We start from the raw sequence: 22,982 nt of genomic DNA on the forward strand, positions 1-22,982 counted from the left end.
CTCCAGCTGCAGTCCACTCTTTAGGAATCTCCCCCACATTCTTGAATGGGTTTTGTGTCACAATCCTCTCCAGGGTGCGGTTATCCCTATTGCTCGTACACTTTTTTTCTACCACATCTTTTCCTTCCCTTCGCCTCTCTATTAATGTGTTTGGACACAGAGCTCTGTGAACAGCCAGCCTCTTTAGCAATGAGCTTTTGTGTCTTGCCCTCCTTGTGCAACGTGTCAATGGTCGTGTCAAAGCAGTTTTTACTGGATGATATTTCATGGTTTCGATACACAGTCCTCAGTTTACATGTATTGTTCAGGTGTATACACTATAAGAACTGTGTATGGATACTGTTAAGTGTTTTATTATTGGTGTGCATGTCAAGATGATTTTTCACTACATTATCATATCACAATCACTTATAATTTTCTTAGTTCACAATTTTATTGTTAGCTTTTAGGATATCAGTAAGTAGTAGTAGTCATTTGTTTAACACTGGATGTCACTGTGCTGTACTAATTTCTGTGAATGGCTGTACAAATATTCATGTGAACATACTTTTTACCTGAGGCCTTATCTAACTCCTGTATATATAATTAAGTTGTTACCTCACTCCATATCAACAAGCATAATCTCATTGTGCCTTACTGGTTAATTAATGATAATTTCCCCCTTTTTTCTACACAAGATTTCAACTGAGGCAGAGGGTTACCATGTGGTCTTGGCATCTGACAGCCTCAAAGATGTTGAACAGGTGACTTAATTTTGAATGTTGATATTGACATCAGATCGTTTTTAGTAGCAAACAGTTTTTACTGGATGATATTTCATGGTTTCGATACACAGTCCTCAGTTTACATGTATTGTTCAGGTGTATACACTATGAGAACTGTGTAGAACAGTAAAGGTTGTATTTCAGCATAAATGTTTTATATTGTAAGCCTCTTCATCAAAACATTTTAAAATGTATAACGCAATTTCTAATTAACTGTTTTTGTCATAAAAACTGTAAATATGATGTGGTTTCCTCAGTAATTCCAAGCTTGGAAAAATGTGTCGTGTGCAATGGACCCTATTCTGCCTTGAGATGGATTAGTATTAGATTTTCACGTTATTTTTTGTGTGCATATTATGAAGTAATTTAGATAGATTTTCAGGATGAAAAACATTTTACATATCTCACAAAGTTGACATAAAGAGCAGCCCAGAAAACAAGCACTCATAAAAACGCACTATGCTACCTTAAACATAAAAGAATGATCCCAGTGAGATCCATTGTTAGTTTTACACATTTTAAACATGGCAATAGAGAGCATTAGCATTTGATCACTACACTACACCGACAGATGGGAAATCAAAATCAGTACAAGAGGAGAAAAAGTCAGATTTTAAGTTGTCGATATAGTAGGCAACCACATTTCTGTGCATAGGTGTTAACTCTAGGCATGTAGATTTCCACTGACTTGACCAAATATGTTTTATCACTTTTGTAGTGTCTCCTGGAAATTGCCCTGAAAGACAGGATCAACCAATGCAACAGTAAAGGCAGTGGTCCCCAAAAGAGGTTGCAGCTATGATGAGACATTTTTAAAAAGCACAGTGCCAACGGAAAACTGGCCACAAGAATTGAATGCCAGCAGTGCAAGAATGCTGAACATCCTGATCTTGATAGGCGGTCACTTCAAAACATCAGAGACTTTGTAAGAAATCGGGGCAAAACTCTGAAGAAGAAAAGCAGCCCTATAAAATGTTACGTTGCCGTTATGATGCAATTATGTTGTAGTTCTTTGTTGTTCTTAAAAAGGGGAAAGTTTCCTCTGATTAAAATGGCACCTTTTTCATATATATATATATATATATATATATATATATTAGGGCTGTCAATCGATTAAAAAAAATTAACTAATTAATCGCACAATTTGCTGTAGTTAATCGCGATTAATCGCATTTTTAAATTGAGACTGAAGCTTGTAGTAATGGATATTTAAATAATGCTAAATCACTTAACTTTACAAATATGAAGAGAAGACAAACAAGGAAAGGTTCTGCTAAGTTCAGAATGTTTAACCCTCATGCCCTCTTCGGTCATTTCGTGATCATTTTTGCTGTGTTACTTCTTATGGCATGAAATTTTGTAGGAATCCTTCTTTTCAGTCAAATTTTTTAATACTTAAATGATTCATTTTGTACCCTCTGGACACCTTCGAGGCAAAAATGTACATGTCCAAAAAACTGATATTAAATCATCATATATCAATATTTTTTTCTGCTTTTTTTTCATAAATCACTTAAACAACTTGTAAATTGCTCAAAACTACCAAAAATGTAATAATTTTCTGGATTTTAACCCTTTAAATGCCAGTTTTAAATCTTTGAAGTAACAATTATTTATGAAAAACCCAACAAAACATTAATTATTTTCCATAAAATAAATCATAGGGGAATGGGGCTTTGGTGGTGATTAGAGGCTTGGATATGTCAAAGATAAGCAACAAAACTGATTTGATTGCATTAGTATTTTTAATGTAATTCCAGATACTCCCTTTGGACACCTTCGAGGCAAAAATGGCCCCATTGACTTCCATTATAACCACATGTTTTGATCTCACTGCCTTTACAGTATAAAACCATGCATTCTGTAATGTCAGCATTTCATTTGGAAGAAAACTAGTCATATTTGACATTTTTACAGTATTTCACCAGATTCAACAATTTTGCCCTTGTAGGCCGATGCATGAAATTATAGTTATATTATGGAGCTGTGTGTGTGTGTGTGTGTGTGTGTGTGTGTGTGTGTGTGTGTGTGTGTGTGTGTGTGTGTGTGTGTGTGTGTGTGTGTGTGTGGAGTTTGTGTGTATGTGGGCCTGTAAGCAAGCAATGATCACTTAGTACGGGCGAAAAAAGGCATCTTTTGAAGGATGCATTTCATGTGTGTTTGAAGACGTGCTTGAATAAAAACATTGTCTCCTGCATTTGCTGTAAACTGGCGCTTATCATTTCAAATGGTTTGTGGGACATGGTGGCCCTGAAGACTGGTCTCCCACTATGGACATCCCACAGGCTCCGGGTGGATTCCCCTTTGGACCGGTACACACCAGCCAAGTGTGAAGTCCCATGTATGTGTGTGTGTGTGTGTGTGTGTGTGCGTGCGTGCACGCGCGTGCGTGCGCGTGTGTGTGTATATGTGTGTGTGTGTGTATATATGTATATTTGTGTGTGTCTGTGGGTGTGGTGGGTGGTGGGTGTGTGTGTGTGGTGGGGGTGTGGGTTGGGTGTGTGTGTGTGTGCGATGTATGTATGTGTGTGTGTGTGTGGGGGTGTGGGGTGTGTGTGTGTGTGTGCATGCATGTATGCATGTCTGTGTGTGAGAGAGAGTTTGTGTAAATCTGTAAACAAACAATGATTTTTAGTGGTGAAAAAAGCGCACCTTACTTTAGCCGGTTATATTATGGAGCCGTGTGTGTGTGTGTGTGTGTGTGCGTGCATGCGTGTGTGCGTGCATGTGTGTCTGTGTGTGAGAGAGAGTTTGTGTAAATCTGGGTGAAAAAAGGGCTTCTTTTGAAGGATGCCTTTCATGTGTCTTTGAAGACGTGCTTGAATAAAAACGTTGTCTCCTGCATTTGTTGTAAACAAAAACAACTATTAGTGTGTTGATGCACCTGGCTCTAGAGAAGGAGAAAGATCTAGAGCAAAGAGAAAGATCCTGTCCATCCTAACATTGAATGGACAGTGAAGAATTGGCAAGTCTGGTCTCCATCTAATACTGAGACGCTGCTCAATATTCAAGCACCGACCGGCATGATGTCAGAGCCCACGAGATATGCCATATCAAGAATCCATGATGTGGCATCCTCTTTCCACCTTTTCTTCACTCTTGACTTGATCCAGCTGATTCAGGAAATGACAAACCTACACGGGAGGTGTTCAATCTCAGGATGGAGTGATGTGGATGCTCAAGAGAGTCGAACATACATGGGACTTCACACTTGGCTGGTGTGTACCGGTCCAAAGGGGAATCCACCCCGGAGCCTGTGGGATGTCCATAGTGGGAGACCAGTCTTCAGGGCCACCATGTCCCACAAACCATTTGAAATGATAAGCGCCAGTTTACAGCAAATGCAGGGAGAAATATTTTTATTCAAGCACGTCTTCAAACACACATGAAATGCATCCTTCAAAAGATGCCTTTTTTCAGCCCTAAAGTGATCATTGCTTGCTTACAGGTTTACGCAAACTCTCACACACACACACACACACACACACACACACACACACACACACACACACACACACACACACACACACACACACACACACACACACACACACACACACAGCTCCATAATATAACTATAATTTCATGCATCGGCCTACAAGGGCAAAATTGTTGAATCTGGTGAAATACTGTAAAAATGTCAAATATGACTAGTTTTCTTCCAAATGAAATGCTGACATTACAGAATGCATGGTTTTATACTGTAAAGGCAGTGAGATCAAAACATGTGGTTATAATGGAAGTCAATGGGGCCATTTTTGCCTCGAAGGTGTCCAGAGGGAGTATCTGGAATTACATTAAAAATACTAATGCAATCAAATAAGTTTTGTTGCTTATCTTTGACATATCCAAGCCTCTAATCCCCACCAAAGCCCCATTCCCCTATGATTTATTTTATGGAAAATAATTAATGTTTTGTTGGGTTTTTCATAAATAATTGTTACTTCAAAGATTTAAAACTGGCATTTAAAGGGTTAAAATCCAGAAAATTATTAAATTTTTGGTAGTTTTGAGCAATTTACAAGTTGTTTAAGTGATTTATGAAAAAAAAGCAGAAAAAAATATTGATATATGATGATTTAATATCAGTTTTTTGGACATGTACATTTTTGCCTCGAAGGTGTCCAAAGGGAGTATCTGGAACTATGTAAAAAAATACTAATGCAATCAAATTAATTTTGTTGCTTATCTTTGACATATCCAAGCCTCTAATCACCACCAAAGCCCCATCTAGATATTATTCATTATATGGAAAAAAAATAATTTTTTGTGTTTTTTGTAATAAAAAATGAAATACTTCAAATACATAAACTGGCATTTAAAGGGTTAAAATCCTGAAAATGATTGAATGTTTGGTAGTTTTGATTAGGTTAGAAGTTGTTTAAGTTATTTATGAAAAAAAAGCAGAAAAAAATATTGATATATGATGATTTAATAACAGTTTTTGTGTGCGTGGACATTTTTGCCTCGAAGGTGTCGAGAGTAAGTTTTTTTAAGGAGGGCATGAGGGTTAATATCTTTCAGAACAACAGCAGCAACAATTTGGCTTATTTAGTCCTGCTGAAACGGCTAGAAACTGTCCGACTTGAGAGCAGATTTTTGTCACCACCCCCAATATTAGCCACATACCTAATATACCATATTCTGAATAATATACAAATATATATATATATATATAGAGAGAATATAAATTACAATCTAGGCAGTACTTAATATCATAAATATTATAATATACATAGTGTTTAATCTGAATGACTAAGCAAAGCAGATATATCTAAACACAGAAATGCACATCAATATCAATGTTACACATTAAACCAGTAACCCAAAACCACAAAGGTGTAGGCCTATGTTGGCCTAAAGGGAAAACATTGAGTGTAGTTTTAGATAGCGACGCTGTGCACAGCAATCCATTACCAATGTAAAGCGATTGACTACATTTCCCTTCGCAGGCCAACCAGGAAGTAGCTAGCGTGTGACAGTGAGACGCACCAATTTCAAACATTTACTGGAATATAGTCACGGATACTATCGAGTCGACAGCGTTAAACATCAGACTGCAAATAAGGTTTTTACCAGAGTGACCAACGTAACAGTTATCAAGCAAACAAATCGGCAGCGTACATACTCGGCACGCGGGCATGTAGAAACAGCAGCTTACCGGTGGCGCCTCTCTCTGACCGTGAGACAACATGCCGGAACTAGTACTCGGTCCCGTTTATAGCCCGTGCTCATTCATTTCTGGATTCTAACACATCATCTTTTTTCTCTTTTGGGATCTTACTGGTCCATGTTTCAACTCTTGACTGGCCCGTACTTCAATCAGGTAAGTCCCTCCTAGAGTAAGCCCGCTGCTCTTATGGAGACGTATTACGTTTCTCCACCACATGAAGTAAACAAACACAGCTGCATTAATTTCCGTTAATTTTTTTAACGAGTTAAATATTAAAAATTAACGCAAAAATTAACGCGTTAATTTTGACAGCCCTAATATATATATATATATATATATATATATATATATATATATATCTCTGTGTGTGTGTGCACATGCGTGCATTTGTGTGTCTGCGTATGTGTGTATCTCTGTGTTGTGTGTGTGTGTGTGTGTATGTCTGTGTGTGTATGTCTCTGTGTGTGTATATGTCTCTGTGTGTATGTCTCTGTCTCTGTGTGTGTGTGTGTGTGTGTGTGTGTGTGTGTGTGTGTGTGTGTGCGCACACGCGTTATGTTTGTGTGTGTGTGTGTGTATGTCTGTGTATGTCTCTCTGTGTGTGTGTATATGTCTCTCTGGGTGTATGTCTCTGTCTCTCTGTGTGTGTGTGTGTGCACGTGTGCGTTGTGTGTGTGTATATATATATATATATATATATATATATATATATATATATCTGTGTGTGTGCGTGTGTGTGCACATGCGTGCATTTGTGTGTGTCTGCGTATGTGTGTGTGTCTCTCTGTGTGTATGTCTCTCTGTGTGTGTGTGTGTATATGTCTGTCTGTGTGTATGTCTGTGTGTGTGTGTGTGTGTGTGTGTGTGTGTGTGTGTGTTTGTGTGTGTGTGTGTATGTGTGTGTGTGTGTGTGTGTGTGTGTGTGTGTGTGTGTGTGTGTGTGTGTGTGTGTGTGTGTGTGTGTGTGTGTCGTCGTTTGTGTGTGTGTGTATGTCTCTCTGTGTGTGTATATGTTTCTCTGGGTGTATGTCTCTGTCTCTCTGTGTGTGTGTGTGTGTGTGTGTGTGTGTGTGTTTGTATGTCTGTGTGTGTGTGTTTTGTATGTCTGTGTGTGTGTGTGTGTGTGTGTGTGTGTGTGTGTGTGTGTGTGTGTGTGTGTGTGTGTATGTATATATGTGTATATATAAATGTATATGTGTGTGTGTGCACATGCGTGCATTTGTGTGTGTCTGCGTATGTGTGTGTGTGTGTGTCTCTCTGTATGTCTGTGTGTATGTCTGTGTGTGTGTGTGTGCACACGTGTGCGTTTGTGTGTGTGTGTGTATATATATATATATATCTGTGTGTGCGTGTGTGTGCACATGCGTGCATTTGTGTGTGTCTGCGTATGTGTGTATCTGTGTGTGTGTCTCTCTGTGTGTGTCTGTCTGTGTGTATGTCTCTGTGTGTGTGTGTATATGTCTGTCTGTGTGTATGTCTCTGTGTGTGTGTGTGTGTGTGTGTGTGTGTCTCTGTGTGTATGTCTCTCTGTGTGTGTGTGTATATGTCTGTCTGTGTGTATGTCTCTGTGTGTGTGTGTGTGCGTGCGTTTGTGTGTGTGTGTATGTCTCTGTGTGTGTGTGTATATGTTTCTCTGGGTGTATGTCTCTGTCTCTCTGTGTGTGTGTGTGTGTGTGTGTGTGGTTTGGGGTGTGTGTGTGTGCACATGCGTGCATTTGTGTGTGTCTGCGTATGTGTGTGTGTGTGTGTCTGTGTGTATGTCTCACTGTGTGTGTGTATATGTCTGTCTGTGTGTGTATGTCTCTCTCTCTCTCTCTGTGTGTGTGTGTGTGTGTGTGTGTGTGTATATATATATATAATGTGTGTCTGTGTTGGTGTGTGTGTGTGTCCAGGTCGCCAGCAGGGTTCTGGGTATCCCGTGCTCTAAGATCCACGTCTCTGAGACCAGCACCAACACGGTCCCCAACACCAGCCCCACGGCGGCCTCAGCGTCCTCTGACCTCAACGGCGCCGCCGTGCTCAACGCCTGCCGGACCCTCAGCAAGAGCCTGGCGCCCTACAAGACCCAAAACCCCAAAGCATCATGGGAAGACTGGGTGAGCACGAGCAAGATCTGCTGTAGGAGTACTTTGTTATTGCAGTATTAGTTTATATTAAGGCTGTCAAAACCATTATTTGTGTGTGAGGGAAGGGATCTAGATATTTCTCTAGTTACGTGGACTGTCACGGTTCTCCATGATGGACCTTATTCACAGCAGACATGTTGACTTGTCATAGTAGGAAAAGCACAGCTGAGACCTTAACGATGGCTCAGTTCCATCAAGTGTCCCAGTAAGATATTTCAGTGAGTCAGCATGCACAATACCAGGACCTCTCCTAAGTGGAATGCAGCCATTGGTAATGGGTTTGAACACACCTGTGCTTTTCCTACTATGACATGTCAACATGTCTGCCGTGAAAAAGGTCTGTTGTACTGTTGTATCCTTCAATTCTTTGAGCAGATGAGATGGATATTGGAAGATATTTCAGCAGAGAGAGAGAGCAGTCGATTCTGATTGAGGTCAGTAGTGGTCTATAGGTATAAGGACTGTTTGGTTTTCTTCTAACAATAAGCATTTGTTGGCAGGTCTAGGCACTATGCATAGCCTAAACTAAATTATTTCATTATATTAGCTATATTTTACCCAATTTAACTTTCTGCATTCATTAAAGGGGTGATAGAATGATTATATAGGGTATTTCACACTGTTCCTTATGGTCTCCTAATGGGGTATGTAACATTAGTTGGGCTGAAAATGGCCTGGTTGATATTTTATTGGCCCTTATGCATCCCTGTGTTTTGGCCCTATTTGTGACAAGAGCTTTGCTTCCAAATATGGTATGGTCATGAATATTTAGATGAGCTGCGCGCTGCTTGGTTGAGCCTTAGCCCCGCATTAACACATCGAGACGCCGCGCTGATTGGTTGAGCGGACTCGCCATACACACGCATTAGAGGTCGCGTGCTGATTGGTTGAGCGAATCCCCAATACACACACATTAGAAACGCGACAGAATCTCATATTCCAGACACTGCCATGTTTCCTTACCAAATTCACTTCTGAGACTTTTTTATGCGAGAAATCAACTATATAAAGCTGAAATATGGGCCGTTTTACAAAAATGGATGGCTAATTGCAAATTTGGTAAAACTGTGTGTCGGAGTTCAGCTGCCTGTGTTGCTGCCTCGCCGCCTGGCCTGCCTTCCTCCACAGACCCCGGCCTGCTGTGAGCTCGATTGAGCTCCGGCAGCCCACAGCACCTCATACCCGCACAAAGTCACCGTTTGGGCTAATGGACTAGCTACCAAACGCCGCTGCCCTGACAGAGCTCCAGGGCCTGCAACTCCCCTCTTCCTGCTAGCTAAATGGCCCGTGTGTGAGAGCGCGGTCAGGGAGCTTGTTACACCAGCAATCTCTTACCACATGTTACACACGTCACGCCACTTAGCTATACAACATATACCTAAATGTCTTATAAAGCTAACAACGGTGTCCGATTTCAAGTTAATGAATATTTGTGAATTCCAGGGGAATTCTAAGAGGAGGCTAGCTAGCTCTCATTGATAGAGCTCCATCCAGCCGCAGGCTTTATCAATGAGACTCACGGACAAGCGGCATTTATTTCCCCAATCGTTTGTTTAAATAACTCAACACATTATAATTACACACATTAAAAGATTAACTGGAACCTGTGGTAATAGAATGCTGGCGTAACAAGCTCGCTGACCGCGCTTTCACTCACATACACCGGGCATTTAGCTAGCAGGAAGAGGGGAGTTGGAGGCCCTAGAGCTCTGTCAGAGCAGCGGCGTTTCGTAGTCCATTAGCCCAAAACGGTGACTTTGCGCGGGTATGGAGTGCTGTGGGCTGCCAGTCGTGACGGAGCTCAATCTTCCTCACAGCAGGCCGGGGTCTGTGAAGGAAGGCAGGCCAGGCGGCGAGGCAGCTACACAGGCAGCACCAGCCTCTGAACTCCGACACACAGTCGGACAAAATTTGCAATTAGACATCAATTTTCGTAAAACGGCCCATATTTGACCTCTACATAGTAGATTTCTCGCATAAAAAAGTCTCAGAAGTGAATTTAATGGTAAAATAGCATATGAACAATGTCTACATTTTCTGAGATCTGCACGACCTAGATTCAGAAGACTACCTGATCTCAGGTCAGTTGTGTAGCCTATGTAAATGTTGGGGCGTGACCGTTCTCTTAATACACCCACGGCTGTGACAAAGGTTCCGGATTTTGAGATGCTTACGCAAGCAACTAGCTTTGTTGAGATTCGCCCGTTTTCAGCGGCAGTTTCAAAATATGAGATTTTCATAGTAAAGGGGTGACAATGGGATTTTGAGCTTATATGTATGTCCTATTTACCCACCGAACTGTCGTTATTCAACTATGACAGGGTAAAATCGGTTTTGCATTCTATCACCCATTTACATAAATATAGGCCTAGAAGTTGCCTAAAGCCTAAATATTTACATAGGCTGTAGTTTGAAGATGAGCGCATGCCCACAGATACACATGTGGAAATAAAATGAAAGCAATCCTACATACAGTACATACGGTATATAAAGTAATCATTACTCCAAATCTCGTATTCTTCCACCGTCAGGTTATTGTATTTAGACAGTAGCCACTTTAAATAGGATCTGCAGACCTGCCAACCTTGAAGAACTTTTATGAGTACAGACTCCCCGCGCGTACCAATCACCGACAGCCCACTGCCAATATACGCTCCACCGTTGCACTCACCAATGAGAAACCTAACACCATACTACATAATATAATTTCACCAATCAAGATTTATTAGTTACTCCGTAACCATATACAAGTAGACCATAAATGTTATACAATTACTGCTATCACTCCTAACATTGAATTGAAAACAAACCGTTGTACAGGAGGCATAGCCCATGGAAACTTCTTCCACCTGAAAATACATTGTTTGGCTCATCACTACCTTCTAGATTACAATAAATTATTATTACTGTGTAGAGGAGTGGATGAACGGCTGTACGCGTAGTGAAACTACTATACAAATGTTTTCTTATATCCTGTCCAATATTTTGTGCCCATATATTAGTTAGTCTAACCAACAGGAGGCAGAGAGAGAGCTAATAAATATGCCTAAGTGCCTCTGTGTTAAAGACGATGATTACTGAAGGGAAATTAAGTAATCTAAGTAATGATTTACTCATAAAGCAACTTTAAATAGGCCTAAAGCAACTACTAAAAAAAAGCACAAGATTGAAGCCTGACAGAGACACAATTATAGGTTAATAAATAACATGGGTCAGATATTTAAAAAATTTGACATGGGTGACATTGCATTATGTCAGTTGCCATCACATCACATAAATAGCCCAACTATTACCTTTATCTGACGTTAATCTGCACCTGGCCTTTCTAAAACCTTTTAGTTTTCTAGCCATTCCACCGCTTTTCTAACTGCCCCCAACTAATGGGAAGGATGGCAGGTGTGATAGGCTAGCCTATTGACACCAGTGTCGGGCAAGTTAATTCCAAAATGTAATACATTATAGATTACTAGTTAGTGTCATTTGAGAGTAATTAGTTATATTACAATATTACTGTCTCTGAATTGTAATGACTACTTTTGCGTTACTTTCACCACAATAAAAGCGGGAGTATTCTTGGCAGGTAGCTTGTGAATTTCACGACGCGATCAATAAAGTCTCGTCTTTATCCACTTTAATACATCATAATTTATTGACATTATTTTGTATTATTAATCTGACGCTGCAAAGTAACTCTAAAGCTATAAAATAAATAGTGAAGTAAAACGTTCAATAGCCTACTTGACTCTGACTTGTGGTGGACTAGAAAGTAGCCTAATATGTAGGATTAAATGAAAAATACCCAATTAAAATTGAATCAAAGTAGCCGACGGTAGTATACCGATGGCTATAGTTACTTTCCACCGCTGATAAAATGTAATATTACGTGTAGCAAGACTAAACATTAATTCTCGACATGTGTCAGTTGTTCTGTCACATTGCCGTCGCCACTGACGGGACACAGACGTTGTCAGTTACTGTCTCTGGTTCCGGTGTTCTGACGATCTATGCTGCCTTGTCAAAAAATGCTACCGTAGCGCAAATCAATAGTAGAGTCTATCGAGTCGCGCTGCCCTATCGAAATGTGCTTCCTTATGTGTTCCCATTTCCAATTGTGCAGGCAGGCTGAATCCCATAGAGATATAACTCTAACAGGTATTGACATCTTATGTTTATTTGAGAATATTTTGATACTCCATTATATCTTTATTGAATATTTCAGTGATAGCATATTCTGATAGACAAATATACCCTATCAAATAATGCTCCCCCAACAGAATCATTATATATTGCACCACTACTCACTCCATGTGCACTGTCAGGAGATAAGGAGCATATTTTGATATTCTATTACATTATATTTATTGAATATTTCAGTGGTAGTGTATTCTGATAGACAAATATACCCTATCAAAAGGTACAATGAATAAATTATTTATTAGATATTACTCCATTAACCACAGTATCGACCGTATGTCCGACCGTATGTCCGACCGCAGGGTTGCATAGATTTATGGGCGGGGAATCAGACCATGCTTGTGGGTCGTGCGCATGCGCAGAACCGCTAAGTAGCACATCTCGATAGGTAGCATAGATCGACAGAACACCGGCTCTGACCCCGGGGAACAGTGACGGGACAGCTCGCTTCCACGCAGCGTAAACAACTCACACACGTATCCGTCTCTGCAGTCAGTTCAACCACTGAATTATAACGCGTTACTCCCATCACGCTTTTTTTGTTATCATCCATTTATTTTTAATATCATTATGTTTCGGGGGGTGGGGAGTATGTGTTTATGGGACTGAGGTTGTTACCTGTTGCCCCTTGGTGACGGATGTCGAGGTCTGTCTTGCAGAAATGCGGAGGAAAGGCTATCTCTCCCGTTAAGAGATCGTTCCGAACCTTTTTTTGAGGTGGTTCAGCCATGGCGCGCAAGCCTACAGTTATCCGGACAGCCTGGCTCGCTGAGGTACTGTACTGAATTAAACGCGCGAAGCATTTGGCAAGGAGGGGCAGGTGGGCGGAGGGTTAAAATGCAGCGCTCTGATTGGCCATAAGCTTTTCACTCCTCTACTCAGCGGCAGAATCAACGTCATAGATGTAGATTGCATAGAAACTGAAACCGGAGAAATGCGAGATGCCAGAAAATGTGTACCTAGAGAGCAGCGAAATGTACAAGTGTACTCAAGGGTCAAAATGCGTACATGTTGGCAGGTGTGGATCCGTATTAATATCTTACATGATAAAGTATGCCGCGGTGCCTATTTTCTTTCTTTTTCTCGTACTGCTATTTGTCATATTTGTTAAACTTTACCAACTTATTAGCGGTCTGGCCTCTGTTTGTGTGTTTTTGGACATTTCGGATGTTGTTTCATGCAACCAATTAGCATTTCGAAGTCATGAAATTAGCATTGGGTTTTGTTTTTTTACGTCAAAGGATAAGACTGAAGGAACGGAGTAGAAATGGAAGAAGAGGATATGCGTCTGTCACTTTTGACTTGTTAACATTTTGGTTTCTCGACTGGTGGTCGACATAAGTGGAGCTCTGACACAGTAATGAAAGATGTGAGCGCAAAGATTTAGCAAACGCAAGTTACAAATACCCTGGGGGCTATGTGTGTCTGTGTATGTCTGTCTGTCTGTGTGTGTTTGTGTGTGTGTGTGTATATATATATCTATCTGTGTGTGTGCACATGCGTGCATTTGTGTGTATGTGTGTGTATATCTCTGTGTGTGTGTTTGTTTGTATGTCCCTGTTCAGAGATATCTAAATGACGAGTTGGAGATGTAAGCGTTGCAGGATGAGGACAGACTTTATTAGATTGTCAGCACCGAGTGTAGTTTTTGTTGTCGATGACCTTGTTGTCTAGTTTTTGGTCGTCGTTTCCGCCTGTGTTGTCGATGACCTTGTTCATTGACTTTGACATCCTAAAGATGTGCGTGTAGAAGTCGTACATCCTGTTGCGGTTGCAGGCTTTGCCACATGACACGATGCTGATCTGGTATCAGCGGTTATCTGCCGGGCACTGGATCCCAAAACACAGTTAACATGTTAGAAAAGATAGATATATACACAGACACACATCCACAGTTCCGTTATGTAGTACTTGAAGGGTTACTACCGTTATATACACATAGAGAGAGACACATCCATATACACACAGACACACATGCTTTGACTGATTAGGCAGGGTGTGGCGTCCTTGTCTGATTGCTTATTGACTGACTAAGTATGCTACAATCAGTTTCAAAGTCAGAGTGCTTTGGATGTCTGAAGGCACTGACTATTGGAGTGCTAGATATACAGGAAAGTACTTACTTTGTTGGGTGTTTTGCTACTTCTTGTAGTATTCAACGTGCTACTGCTGCTGTGTGTTTTTGCTGGATTGCTTGGTGTTGTTGAGGTGGACGCGGTTTAGGGTGAGGTGTGAATTAGGGGAGTGGAGGTTGAACGAGTCTCAGGTGTGTTTGACGGATTAGCGGGCGTGTGGCCTCCGCACCTGTGGCCCGCGCAATCACCTCCTTGTATTTGAGCAGGCGTTTGCGCGGGGCGGCAGCCTCGGCGGCAGACTCATCGGACGAAGACTCCGGAGGACAAAGACAAAGGAGTCTACGCGGGAGGCAGCGCGGGAAGGTGAGCAGGCCCCACAAACCACACATTGCCAGCAACACTCCCACAACCCCTACCCACCGTCCCACACACACACCCAGCACCCCGTGCACCCACCCACCCCTAGTCCACCAAGGCAGAGCTGGAGCCGGTCCACAGCCGGCCTCCAAATCGGTCCGCGACTACTCAACCACCAAAGCACCGGCTCCAAACAGTAAAAGTGGTTTGTCGGTAGCACCGAATCATTGCTGGGCCAGAGGTAACAACCGTTCATGCCAGCAGCTGTGGGCGGGGTTTGGCGCTAACGTTGTTGAGGCACTAGCTCTACCTCTGAACCAGCACCTGATTCCCGTCAGTGGAAAAGGGGTAACTCAGACCAGCACCCACACCGACTAACTCATCCACCCCTACTGCTCTCTCTTCTGCCTACTCTTTCACCCACACATCTAGACCCACTGGTGGGAGGACAGGCCTACTCATTAACCCCAAGTGGACATTGTCCCTCTACCCACAGCCTCAGTTCACTCCACTCTCTTTTGAACTTCATGCTGTCACCATAACTCATCCAGCACAGCTACTCATGGTTGTTATCTATCGCCCACCAGGTGCTCTAGGGGACTCTTTGGAGGAGCTGGATGTCCCTTCTTCACACACCCCTGAAACTGGCCTTTCGCTGGTACATCTGAACAACTTCAACATCCACGCAGACAAGTCGGCTACCTATCCACACCTTCTCTCTTCTTTTGCCCTCTCGCTCTCTCCTTCGCCACCCGCTCACAACCACCTAGATCTCATATTCACCATAAACTGCTCTACATCCAACCTCACTGTCACTCCACTCCATACCTCAGACCATTTCCTCATCTCTTACCCTCTCCCACTCTCACAACCATATCTCAACAGACACCGTACCTGTCCGCCGTAACATCCGTTAACTCTCTCCTTCTTCTTAGGAGGCATGTACTCTATCTACCCTCCCTCCATCTGACTCTTTCCTGCTCATGCCTCCCAACGCTGCCACGGACACTCTACTCTATCCTCCTCTCTCTGCCCTCTTACTTCACGACAGGCTCCCAAATGGTGAAATGAGCTCCCCGTCCACATCGGGTTCGCCTACGCGTCTTCTGCCGAAGGCTAAAAACACATCTCTTCCGACTACACCTCAGATAAAATACAACAAATAAATAAATAAAATTCTTGAACCTGCACTTTCATATGTCTCTTTGTAGCTTTGCTTATTGAAAGCTAATGTACTGCACTTACTACTTGTTGTCTGGACTTTGAACCTTCACAGTTGAAAGCACTTAATTGTAAGTCACTGTGGATAAAGGGTTAGATAAATTACATGTAATGTCATGTAACACACACACACTCTTTCTGTTAAAGACTAAGATCCTTTTTTTAAACATAAAAACCTCCACAAAACCACCATCACCAAACTCCACCACACTCCGTGTAAATAATCAGGACTTTTATCATCGTAAAACACGCTTCGTTCAAAGTGGATGGAAACTAAATAAAACTACCAAAAACCGTTGGTTCATCTTTCCACTGTTCCACCAGTCACCACTCTGGTTTGGTTGAAATAAACCCTTAATTCACCCATTTACATGTGCAGATATGCTGGCTCTATACACGCTAAAAGTCCTGATTATTTACATGGAGTCTGGTGGGTTTCTGCTTCACAAATTTATATTGACTTTTTACAATTAAACCATCTGAAAAAGTTTACAGTAAAACTGGTCCAAGACGTTTCAAAGGTCTATCTCCATAGGGATCCATCCCATAATGTTGTCAGACACTTAGAATAATAATCAGAGTCTGTCAGCAGCAAAAACAGAACTTTTGTCAAGGTAAATACTGGTGCAACCCAGTGCTAATGTCTCATATTTGCTTCCATAGAAATAATACAATTAGAACACTTACGTATGTTTTTCTGTCATAAAATGGTCCGCCACTGTCTCCCTCGCAGGTCGTCTCCACGTTGGGCATCCTCAGGTTTATAACCTGCAACGCAAACTCTCTGTAAGTTCAACACTGTCTCCTAACAAACTGCAAAAACAGCAAAAACTGGTCAATTCATCGAGTACATCTGGAGATATTTAAAGGAAAAACTTTTACTTGCTAGCGGCGCTAAAAAGTCAGAGGATAACCGTTTGCTTTCGTATTTTGTTGGAAATAAACTGACAAAAATCTGACTGAAAACTGCCTAAAAACAGACATATTCATCCACTAAATCTTAAGGTATTTTGGGTGAAAACGTTGACTTGCTGGAGGCCCTAAATGTGAACTCTGAGGGTAACCCAAGGGGGTAAGCTTCGCTTCAGAACTCAAGCCATCTATGGCGCCATTTTGTTGCTACCTGGCCATCACCTCCTGTTAGCATTCCACTGACCGCCTTTTTTTTTTTTTACTTGACTGCGAATAACTTTACATCTGAAGCAATGTATAAAAGGCTCCATTACCTTGTACCTCACGTTATGGCTCCGTAGCAGACGTTTTTGTAAAAATAGGCTAACAATTGTGTCATAACCACGAGACTTACTGTCACACAGTAGAGGAATTACCATATAGTACAGGAGAAGCTCACAGGCAGTTAGCTGTTTAGGTTTAATTACTAATGTTAACGAGCATGTTAGTTAGCAATAATTAGCCTGTGCCTATGTTATCTCCTTACATATACCTACGCTCTCCGTCTCTGTAAGATTGGGAATGATTGAGATTTTTCTTGGCACAGCTACCAGAAGACTTCACAGTTTCAGACACGTTGCTCACGTCACATTTACGTTGTCTCCGTCAGTTGGAGGCTGCTCAGTAAAGCTGGCCATCACCGGAAAAGTGCTTCTAATAGCCTTCGCTGGTCTCCGTCCAGAGCAACGGGCTCGATGGGGTCGATGGGGTAACCGTATAATCTTCAGGATTCCTCTTCTGGGAACCGCGAAGGAGAAGTAGGAAAAACGTAAACGTTACCGGTACAGAACGTGTTGTCGGTAAGTGTGCTGCAGCTCTTTGGGCAGATTTCGGGCCAAGGGGCTGTAAGTTTGCTTCGGGTTGCCCCAGCCGGTCGCTCGCTCGCCCTTTATAGCCGGCCGTCATCAGGCTGCCACAGAGAAACAAATGGCACGTGACTCGTAACGTGCACAGAGATAGAGCGTGTTTAAGTCCCGCCCCCACCAAGTGATAAAAGAATCGACAAAAACATTGGTAAAAACCTTCAAAATTGTGGGAAAAAAACAACACAAACTTTTTTAAAAGCACTGAAAATAGACAAAAACATATCGACAAATTCATCGGGGAAAAAAATGCTGAAAATATCGACGCAAACGTAAAAAAAAAGTGACAATAATATCTGCGAAAAAGTGGCAAAAAAAAGTGCTAAAAATATCGACAAAAACATCAGAAAAAAGTGGCAAAAATATTGGCGAAAAAGTGGTCAAAATATCATCGAAAACTGAAAAAAAGTGGCAAAAATATCGGCGAAAACATCGGAAAAAATTGACAAAAATATCGACTCGTAACGTGCGTAGAGACCCGGACCCTATTTTCTCCATGCTTTTGTGTCTGAGAACATTATGACAAGGATTTCTAAGGACATCGACCTTTGTGTTAATAACAGCCGTGAAATTGCGTTCGCCAAACTCCGTGTAAATAATCAGTAATTTAAGCTTTGTAAAATAAACAAAATAAAACTATGAAAAGTCGTTTTGGGGTCGTCTTTCCATTTTTCCAACCATTGCAACTCTAGTTTGGGTTGAAATAAACACATAGTTTACCGATTTACTAGCACTAGCGACTTCGGAGCTGTGTCTGGTTAAACAGAAAGGTCTCAAAGAGGTTTTAAAGCTCTATCTCCATAGGGATCCATCCCATAATGTTGTCACACACTTAGAATAATAATCCAAGTATGGCAGCGGCAAAAACTGAACTTTTGTGAAGGTAAATACAAGCCTTATAGGCCTCATTTTAGACAGAATTCCCTACAGAACCCAGAACTTAAGTTTTTATAAGCTGTCGACCCGCGAAACTGAGCTTTAATGACAACAAAAGTGGAAACGGATGTGAGGAATCGGCAGAGAGAACGGAGAGACACTAAGATAAGGCAAAGCCGGTCTACGGAAAGCCGTTCCGCTCCCTATTAAGCCCCATTGTACCGAATTTGGTTGCAGTTCCACCAGAGTTCCACTGGGGGTGATCGCGGTCCAGTGCAAAATGAATGGGAATCTATGGAGCTAGACGGCTAAATGTGTCTATTTCGTCTGATTGTTGTTGAGAAACCTCAGATTTGATTGTAGTTTTTGCAAGTTCAACATGGATTATAGGTCGAAAGTTGAACGAACGAGTACTTGTGTCCTTTCCATTTCTTACAGGGTGAGTCGTTGTTGCCCATAACACGCTAGCATTCTGCTAATGAATGCTGATTGGTCAGTGAAGGAGTGATTACGATCGGAGAGCCAGCTTGACGGCATCCGAAGCAGAGCCTGAATATCAGAGTGAATATTTCGGTGTGGTCTTTAAAACATCAGCAAACCTCTTTCTAGCACGTGTATTAACAGGGAGAGCCTAACCTGTCAGCTGTGTTGTCGATGCCTCGAGAGAACACAGGAAGCGACTCAGAGCTTGCCGTAAAGCAGTATCTCTGGCCGTACGATGTGTATGACGTCTTTGACATTTTAAAAGGCTTTTTAGAACAAAAAAGCCACTTTAAAAAAATCTTAACACCAAGCAGTGTGTATTTTCTTTGCCTCCCCTTTCGAATGCAACATTCAAATTACTAGACAAAAAATGATATCCTGAGAAAAGTGGATTGAGGGGTATAGCTCCATAGAGCTCCATTCATTCTGCACTGGCCTGTGAGCGCCCCCTGTATGGATCTCTGGTGGAACTGCAACCAGTTCAGAAGCCGGAGGTAACGAGAGAGTGGAACTTCTTCCTATATTAGAAATTCTTTGGATAAGGTTATGGCCGACGTTACGGTTGCAGCAAGCATTTGACTTTGGGTGTTTCGTTCAATAGTAAAAAACTTTTTTAAAAAGGCTGAAAAAAATAGACAAAAAAAATGAAAAAACAAATCGACAAAAACATGGAAAAAAGTGCCAAAAAAATGCCAAAAAAACCAACAAAAACATCGTTAAAAAAAACATGGAAAAAATTGCCAAAAATTGAACAAAAAAATCGAAAAAAGTGACCAAAAAAAATCACAAATATGTACACTTTGTCTAGCATGTTTCTCTTGTTTGCATTTGAAACCTTCACACAATACAAGTCAACGGAGTGCGGTGGAGAGTTGTGGTCGTGGTGGAGAGTTGTGGGCGTGGCTATAGAAGCAGTGTTTTGGCATTGCGTCTTACGTGTTGACGACCTTCTCGCTGGGCAGGCAGACCGGATGGATCCGGTCGGTGAACTCCACCGGGCGCCTCAGGCGCAGCAGAGCGATGTCGCGGTTCAGATTCTCCTTCCAGTTGTACTTCGGGTGGACGATGATCTCGCTGATGGCCACGATCTTCTCCTGGCCGCGCTCAAACCTGCAGAATGAGAGGGGGGAACACCAGAGCAGGGCGAATGAGAGGAGGAATCACAAGAGCAGGGGGGAATGAGAGGGGGAAAGGAGGCAAGAATGGGAAGAAAAGGGAAGGAAACTAGGATGAAAGAAGAAACACCAGAGCAGGGGGAATGAGAGGGGGAAACACCAGAGCAGGGGGAATGAGAGGGGGAAACGCCAGAGCAGGGGGAATGAGAGAAGTCTTACGTGGCCCGGTCGTGCTTGCAGAGCCGAACCAGGATATCGTTGGCGGTGAAGTTCTTGTTCCAGGGCGGGTACAGGATGCAGTGTGCAGCAGTGAGGATCCATTGGTCACTGATCAGACTGGCGCCGCACAGCAGCTCCTGGGGGCTGCGCTTGTATATCCTGCTTGCATCACCTGCCTGAAGACAACGTTACAGCAACGTTACCGCAATGTTACCGCAACATTACCACAACGTTACACAAACGTTACGGCAACGTTTTGTCAAAAAAAAGTTTAAAATTGTCCCGAAAAAGCTTGATAAAAGGAGACAAAAACAAAAACATTTTCTGTCAGAAATTATTTTTCAGAAATAATCGAAAAAGGCGATAAAGATGTGGAATAAATTAGTCCCAAAAAACATCGAAAAAGGCCACAAAAATTTGGTATAAATTAGTCCCAAAAAATTATTGAAAAAGGTGACACAAATGTGGAATAAATTGGCCCAAAGAATTATCGAAAAAGGCAACAAAAATGTGGAATAAAATTGTCCAAAAAAGAATCTTTAAAAAATGTGTGACAAATTGTCCAAAAAACCTTGAAAAACATGAAAAAAACTCACGAAAATTGTCCAAAACGTGCGTAAACCAAGGGGGGTAAGCTTCGCTTCAGACCTCGAACCTCCTATGGCGCCATTTTGATGCTACCAAGCCATCACCTCCTGTTAGCATCCCATTGACTCCCCTTCATTCTGACGTCACTTTGACAGCGAATAACTTTACATCTGAAGCGTTTAAAGACTCTATTGGTCCATTGTTTATTTCTAAAGAAACACGACAATGTATAAAAGGCAGCAGGTAGCAGACGTTTTTATAAAAATAGGCTAACGATTGGGTCATAACCACGAGACTTACTGTCACATAGTAGAGGAATTACCGTATGGTACAGGAGAAGCTCACAGGCAGTTTGGACTCACATTAGTTGTTTAGGGTTAATTACTAATGTTAACTAGCATGTTAGTGATCAGTAATTAGCCTGTGCCTATGTTATCTCCTTACATATACCTACACTCTCCGTCTCTGTAAGATTGGGAATGATTGAGATTTCTCTCGGCACAGCTACCAGAAGACTTCACACTTTCAGACAGGTTGCTCACGTCACATCTACGTCTTCAAGCTCAGTTGGAGGCTGCTCAGTAACGCTCAGCCAGCACCGGGAAAGAGACTTCTAATGTCCTTCACTGGTCTCAGTCCAGAGACACGGGCTCTGGTGGTCCATTTTATATACTGTCTATGGTTCAGACAGCCCTGTCGGTACACAATCCGTTATGCACATGCGCAAAATGTTAACGCATGCGCTGTTGTACGAGGATTCACGACACTGCACGATCTGTTCCACGCTTCCGGTCGACAGCCAAGCTAACGTTAGTTTAGCTAACAGTTAATTTGGCTAACCGCTAGCTGAGACAGCATGTAATAACTTTAAAAGACCCTCAAAATAAAATAACGTCAGTTCTACTTTACTACTCGTGCTCATTTAAAATACAATCACTCAATACTGGTCTTTATTGTTATTACTGTAAAGTCTTAATGTAGCTGTAGCCTGCTTTTCCCATTAAGTTTGACTTAACGTTATTTTAGACTGAATCTAGCTGTCAGCTAGCGGTTAGCCAAATTAGCTGTTAGCTAAACTAACGTTAGCTTCCCGGTGGAGGCTAGCCATAGGCTAGCGTGGAACAGATCGTGCAGGTCGTATCCTCGGTAAAACAGGATTATCTTGCGCATGCGCAGAACGGATCGTGTACCGACACTGTCTATGGTGTAAACGAGCGATATAAATGTCGGCCATTACGGGACAAAGTCCGTTTTTATTTTAAGGATTTATCTCTCGAGGTGCAGAAACCTGGGGGTGTGTTTGGTGTTACCATGGTGACAGCTTATTGTGTTTGAGTGTGGTTACCATGACGATGCGACTCCAGAAGCTCCGCATCCTTGGCATCCGCTTTCTTCATCTTCTCAAACAGAGGTCGCTCTCCGCACACTAGAAACAGGCAGTAAAACAGGCGGTCAACCAGCCAGGTAACACACTGGTAAACACAGAGAAAAAGGCGGTCAACCAGTCAGTCAGGTCGCTCACTGCACACTAGAAACAGGCAGTAAAACAGTCAGTCAACCAGTCAGGCAATACTGGTAAACACAGAGAAACAGCCAGTCAAACAGGCAGTCAACCAGTCAGGCTGCTCGCCACACACTGGTAAACACAGAGAAACAACCAGTCAGGTCGTTCACCACACACTGGTACACACAGAGAAACAGGCAGTCAAATAGGCAGCCAGTGAGTGTGGGTGGGTCTGGGTGAGTCTGGGTGGGTCTAGTTGAATCTGGGTGGGTCTACCAGTGGGTCTGGGTGGGTCTACCAGTGGGTCTGGCTGGGTCTACCAGTGGGTGTGGGTGGGTCTACCAGTGGGTCTGGGTGGGTCTACCGGTGGGTGTGGGTGGGTCTACCAGTGGGTGAGTCTGGGTGGGTCTACCAGTGGGTGTGGGTGGGTCTACCAGTGGGTCTGGGTGGGTCTGGGTGCGTCTACCAGTGGG

The 22,982-nt window shown here is 42.3% G+C and overlaps 2 protein-coding genes across 2 annotated transcripts; one reads left to right on the plus strand and one right to left on the minus strand.

Moving 5' to 3' along the window:
* Positions 1–6,054: 6,054 nt before the first annotated feature.
* On the plus strand, positions 6,055–15,822 carry LOC120554051. Its single transcript, XM_039792649.1, has 4 exons — positions 6,055–6,090; positions 7,830–8,033; positions 14,599–14,695; positions 15,277–15,822. The coding sequence occupies exons 1-4, from the start codon at positions 6,055–6,057 to the stop codon at positions 15,594–15,596; spliced, it is 657 nt and encodes a 218-aa protein (XP_039648583.1). The 3' UTR covers positions 15,597–15,822.
* Positions 15,823–16,656: 834 nt separating this feature from the next.
* LOC120554050 (prothrombin-like) lies at positions 16,657–22,395 on the minus strand. The gene is made up of 4 exons (XM_039792647.1): positions 22,351–22,395; positions 20,418–20,593; positions 20,020–20,193; positions 16,657–16,678 (listed from the first exon to the last, which is right to left on the minus strand). Exons 1-4 carry the CDS (start codon positions 22,387–22,389, stop codon positions 16,672–16,674), a joined length of 396 nt encoding a protein of 131 aa, XP_039648581.1. The 5' UTR covers positions 22,390–22,395; the 3' UTR covers positions 16,657–16,671.
* Between the last annotated feature and the right edge of the window lie 587 nt (positions 22,396–22,982).

This window comes from Perca fluviatilis, chromosome 24 (genome assembly GCF_010015445.1).
Source record: "Perca fluviatilis chromosome 24, GENO_Pfluv_1.0, whole genome shotgun sequence".
Taxonomy (NCBI): domain Eukaryota; kingdom Metazoa; phylum Chordata; class Actinopteri; order Perciformes; family Percidae; genus Perca; species Perca fluviatilis.

Bases quoted from the DNA above. Each gene is read 5' to 3' on its own strand.
- LOC120554051 (XM_039792649.1), top strand. From the start codon at position 6,055: ATGTTTCAACTCTTGACTGGCCCGTACTTCAATCAG. The intron at 6,091-7,829 runs GTAAGTCCCTCC...GTGTGTGTCCAG, and splicing joins CTGGCCCGTACTTCAATCAG to GTCGCCAGCAGGGTTCTGGG. The intron at 8,034-14,598 runs GTGAGCACGAGC...GTATTTGAGCAG, and splicing joins AAGCATCATGGGAAGACTGG to GCGTTTGCGCGGGGCGGCAG.
- LOC120554050 (XM_039792647.1), bottom strand. From the start codon at position 22,389: ATGCCAAGGATGCGGAGCTTCTGGAGTCGCATCGTCATG. The intron at 20,594-22,350 runs GTAACCACACTC...CGTTGTCTTCAG, and splicing joins TCTGGAGTCGCATCGTCATG to GCAGGTGATGCAAGCAGGAT. The intron at 20,194-20,417 runs GTAAGACTTCTC...CTCATTCTGCAG, and splicing joins TGCAAGCACGACCGGGCCAC to GTTTGAGCGCGGCCAGGAGA.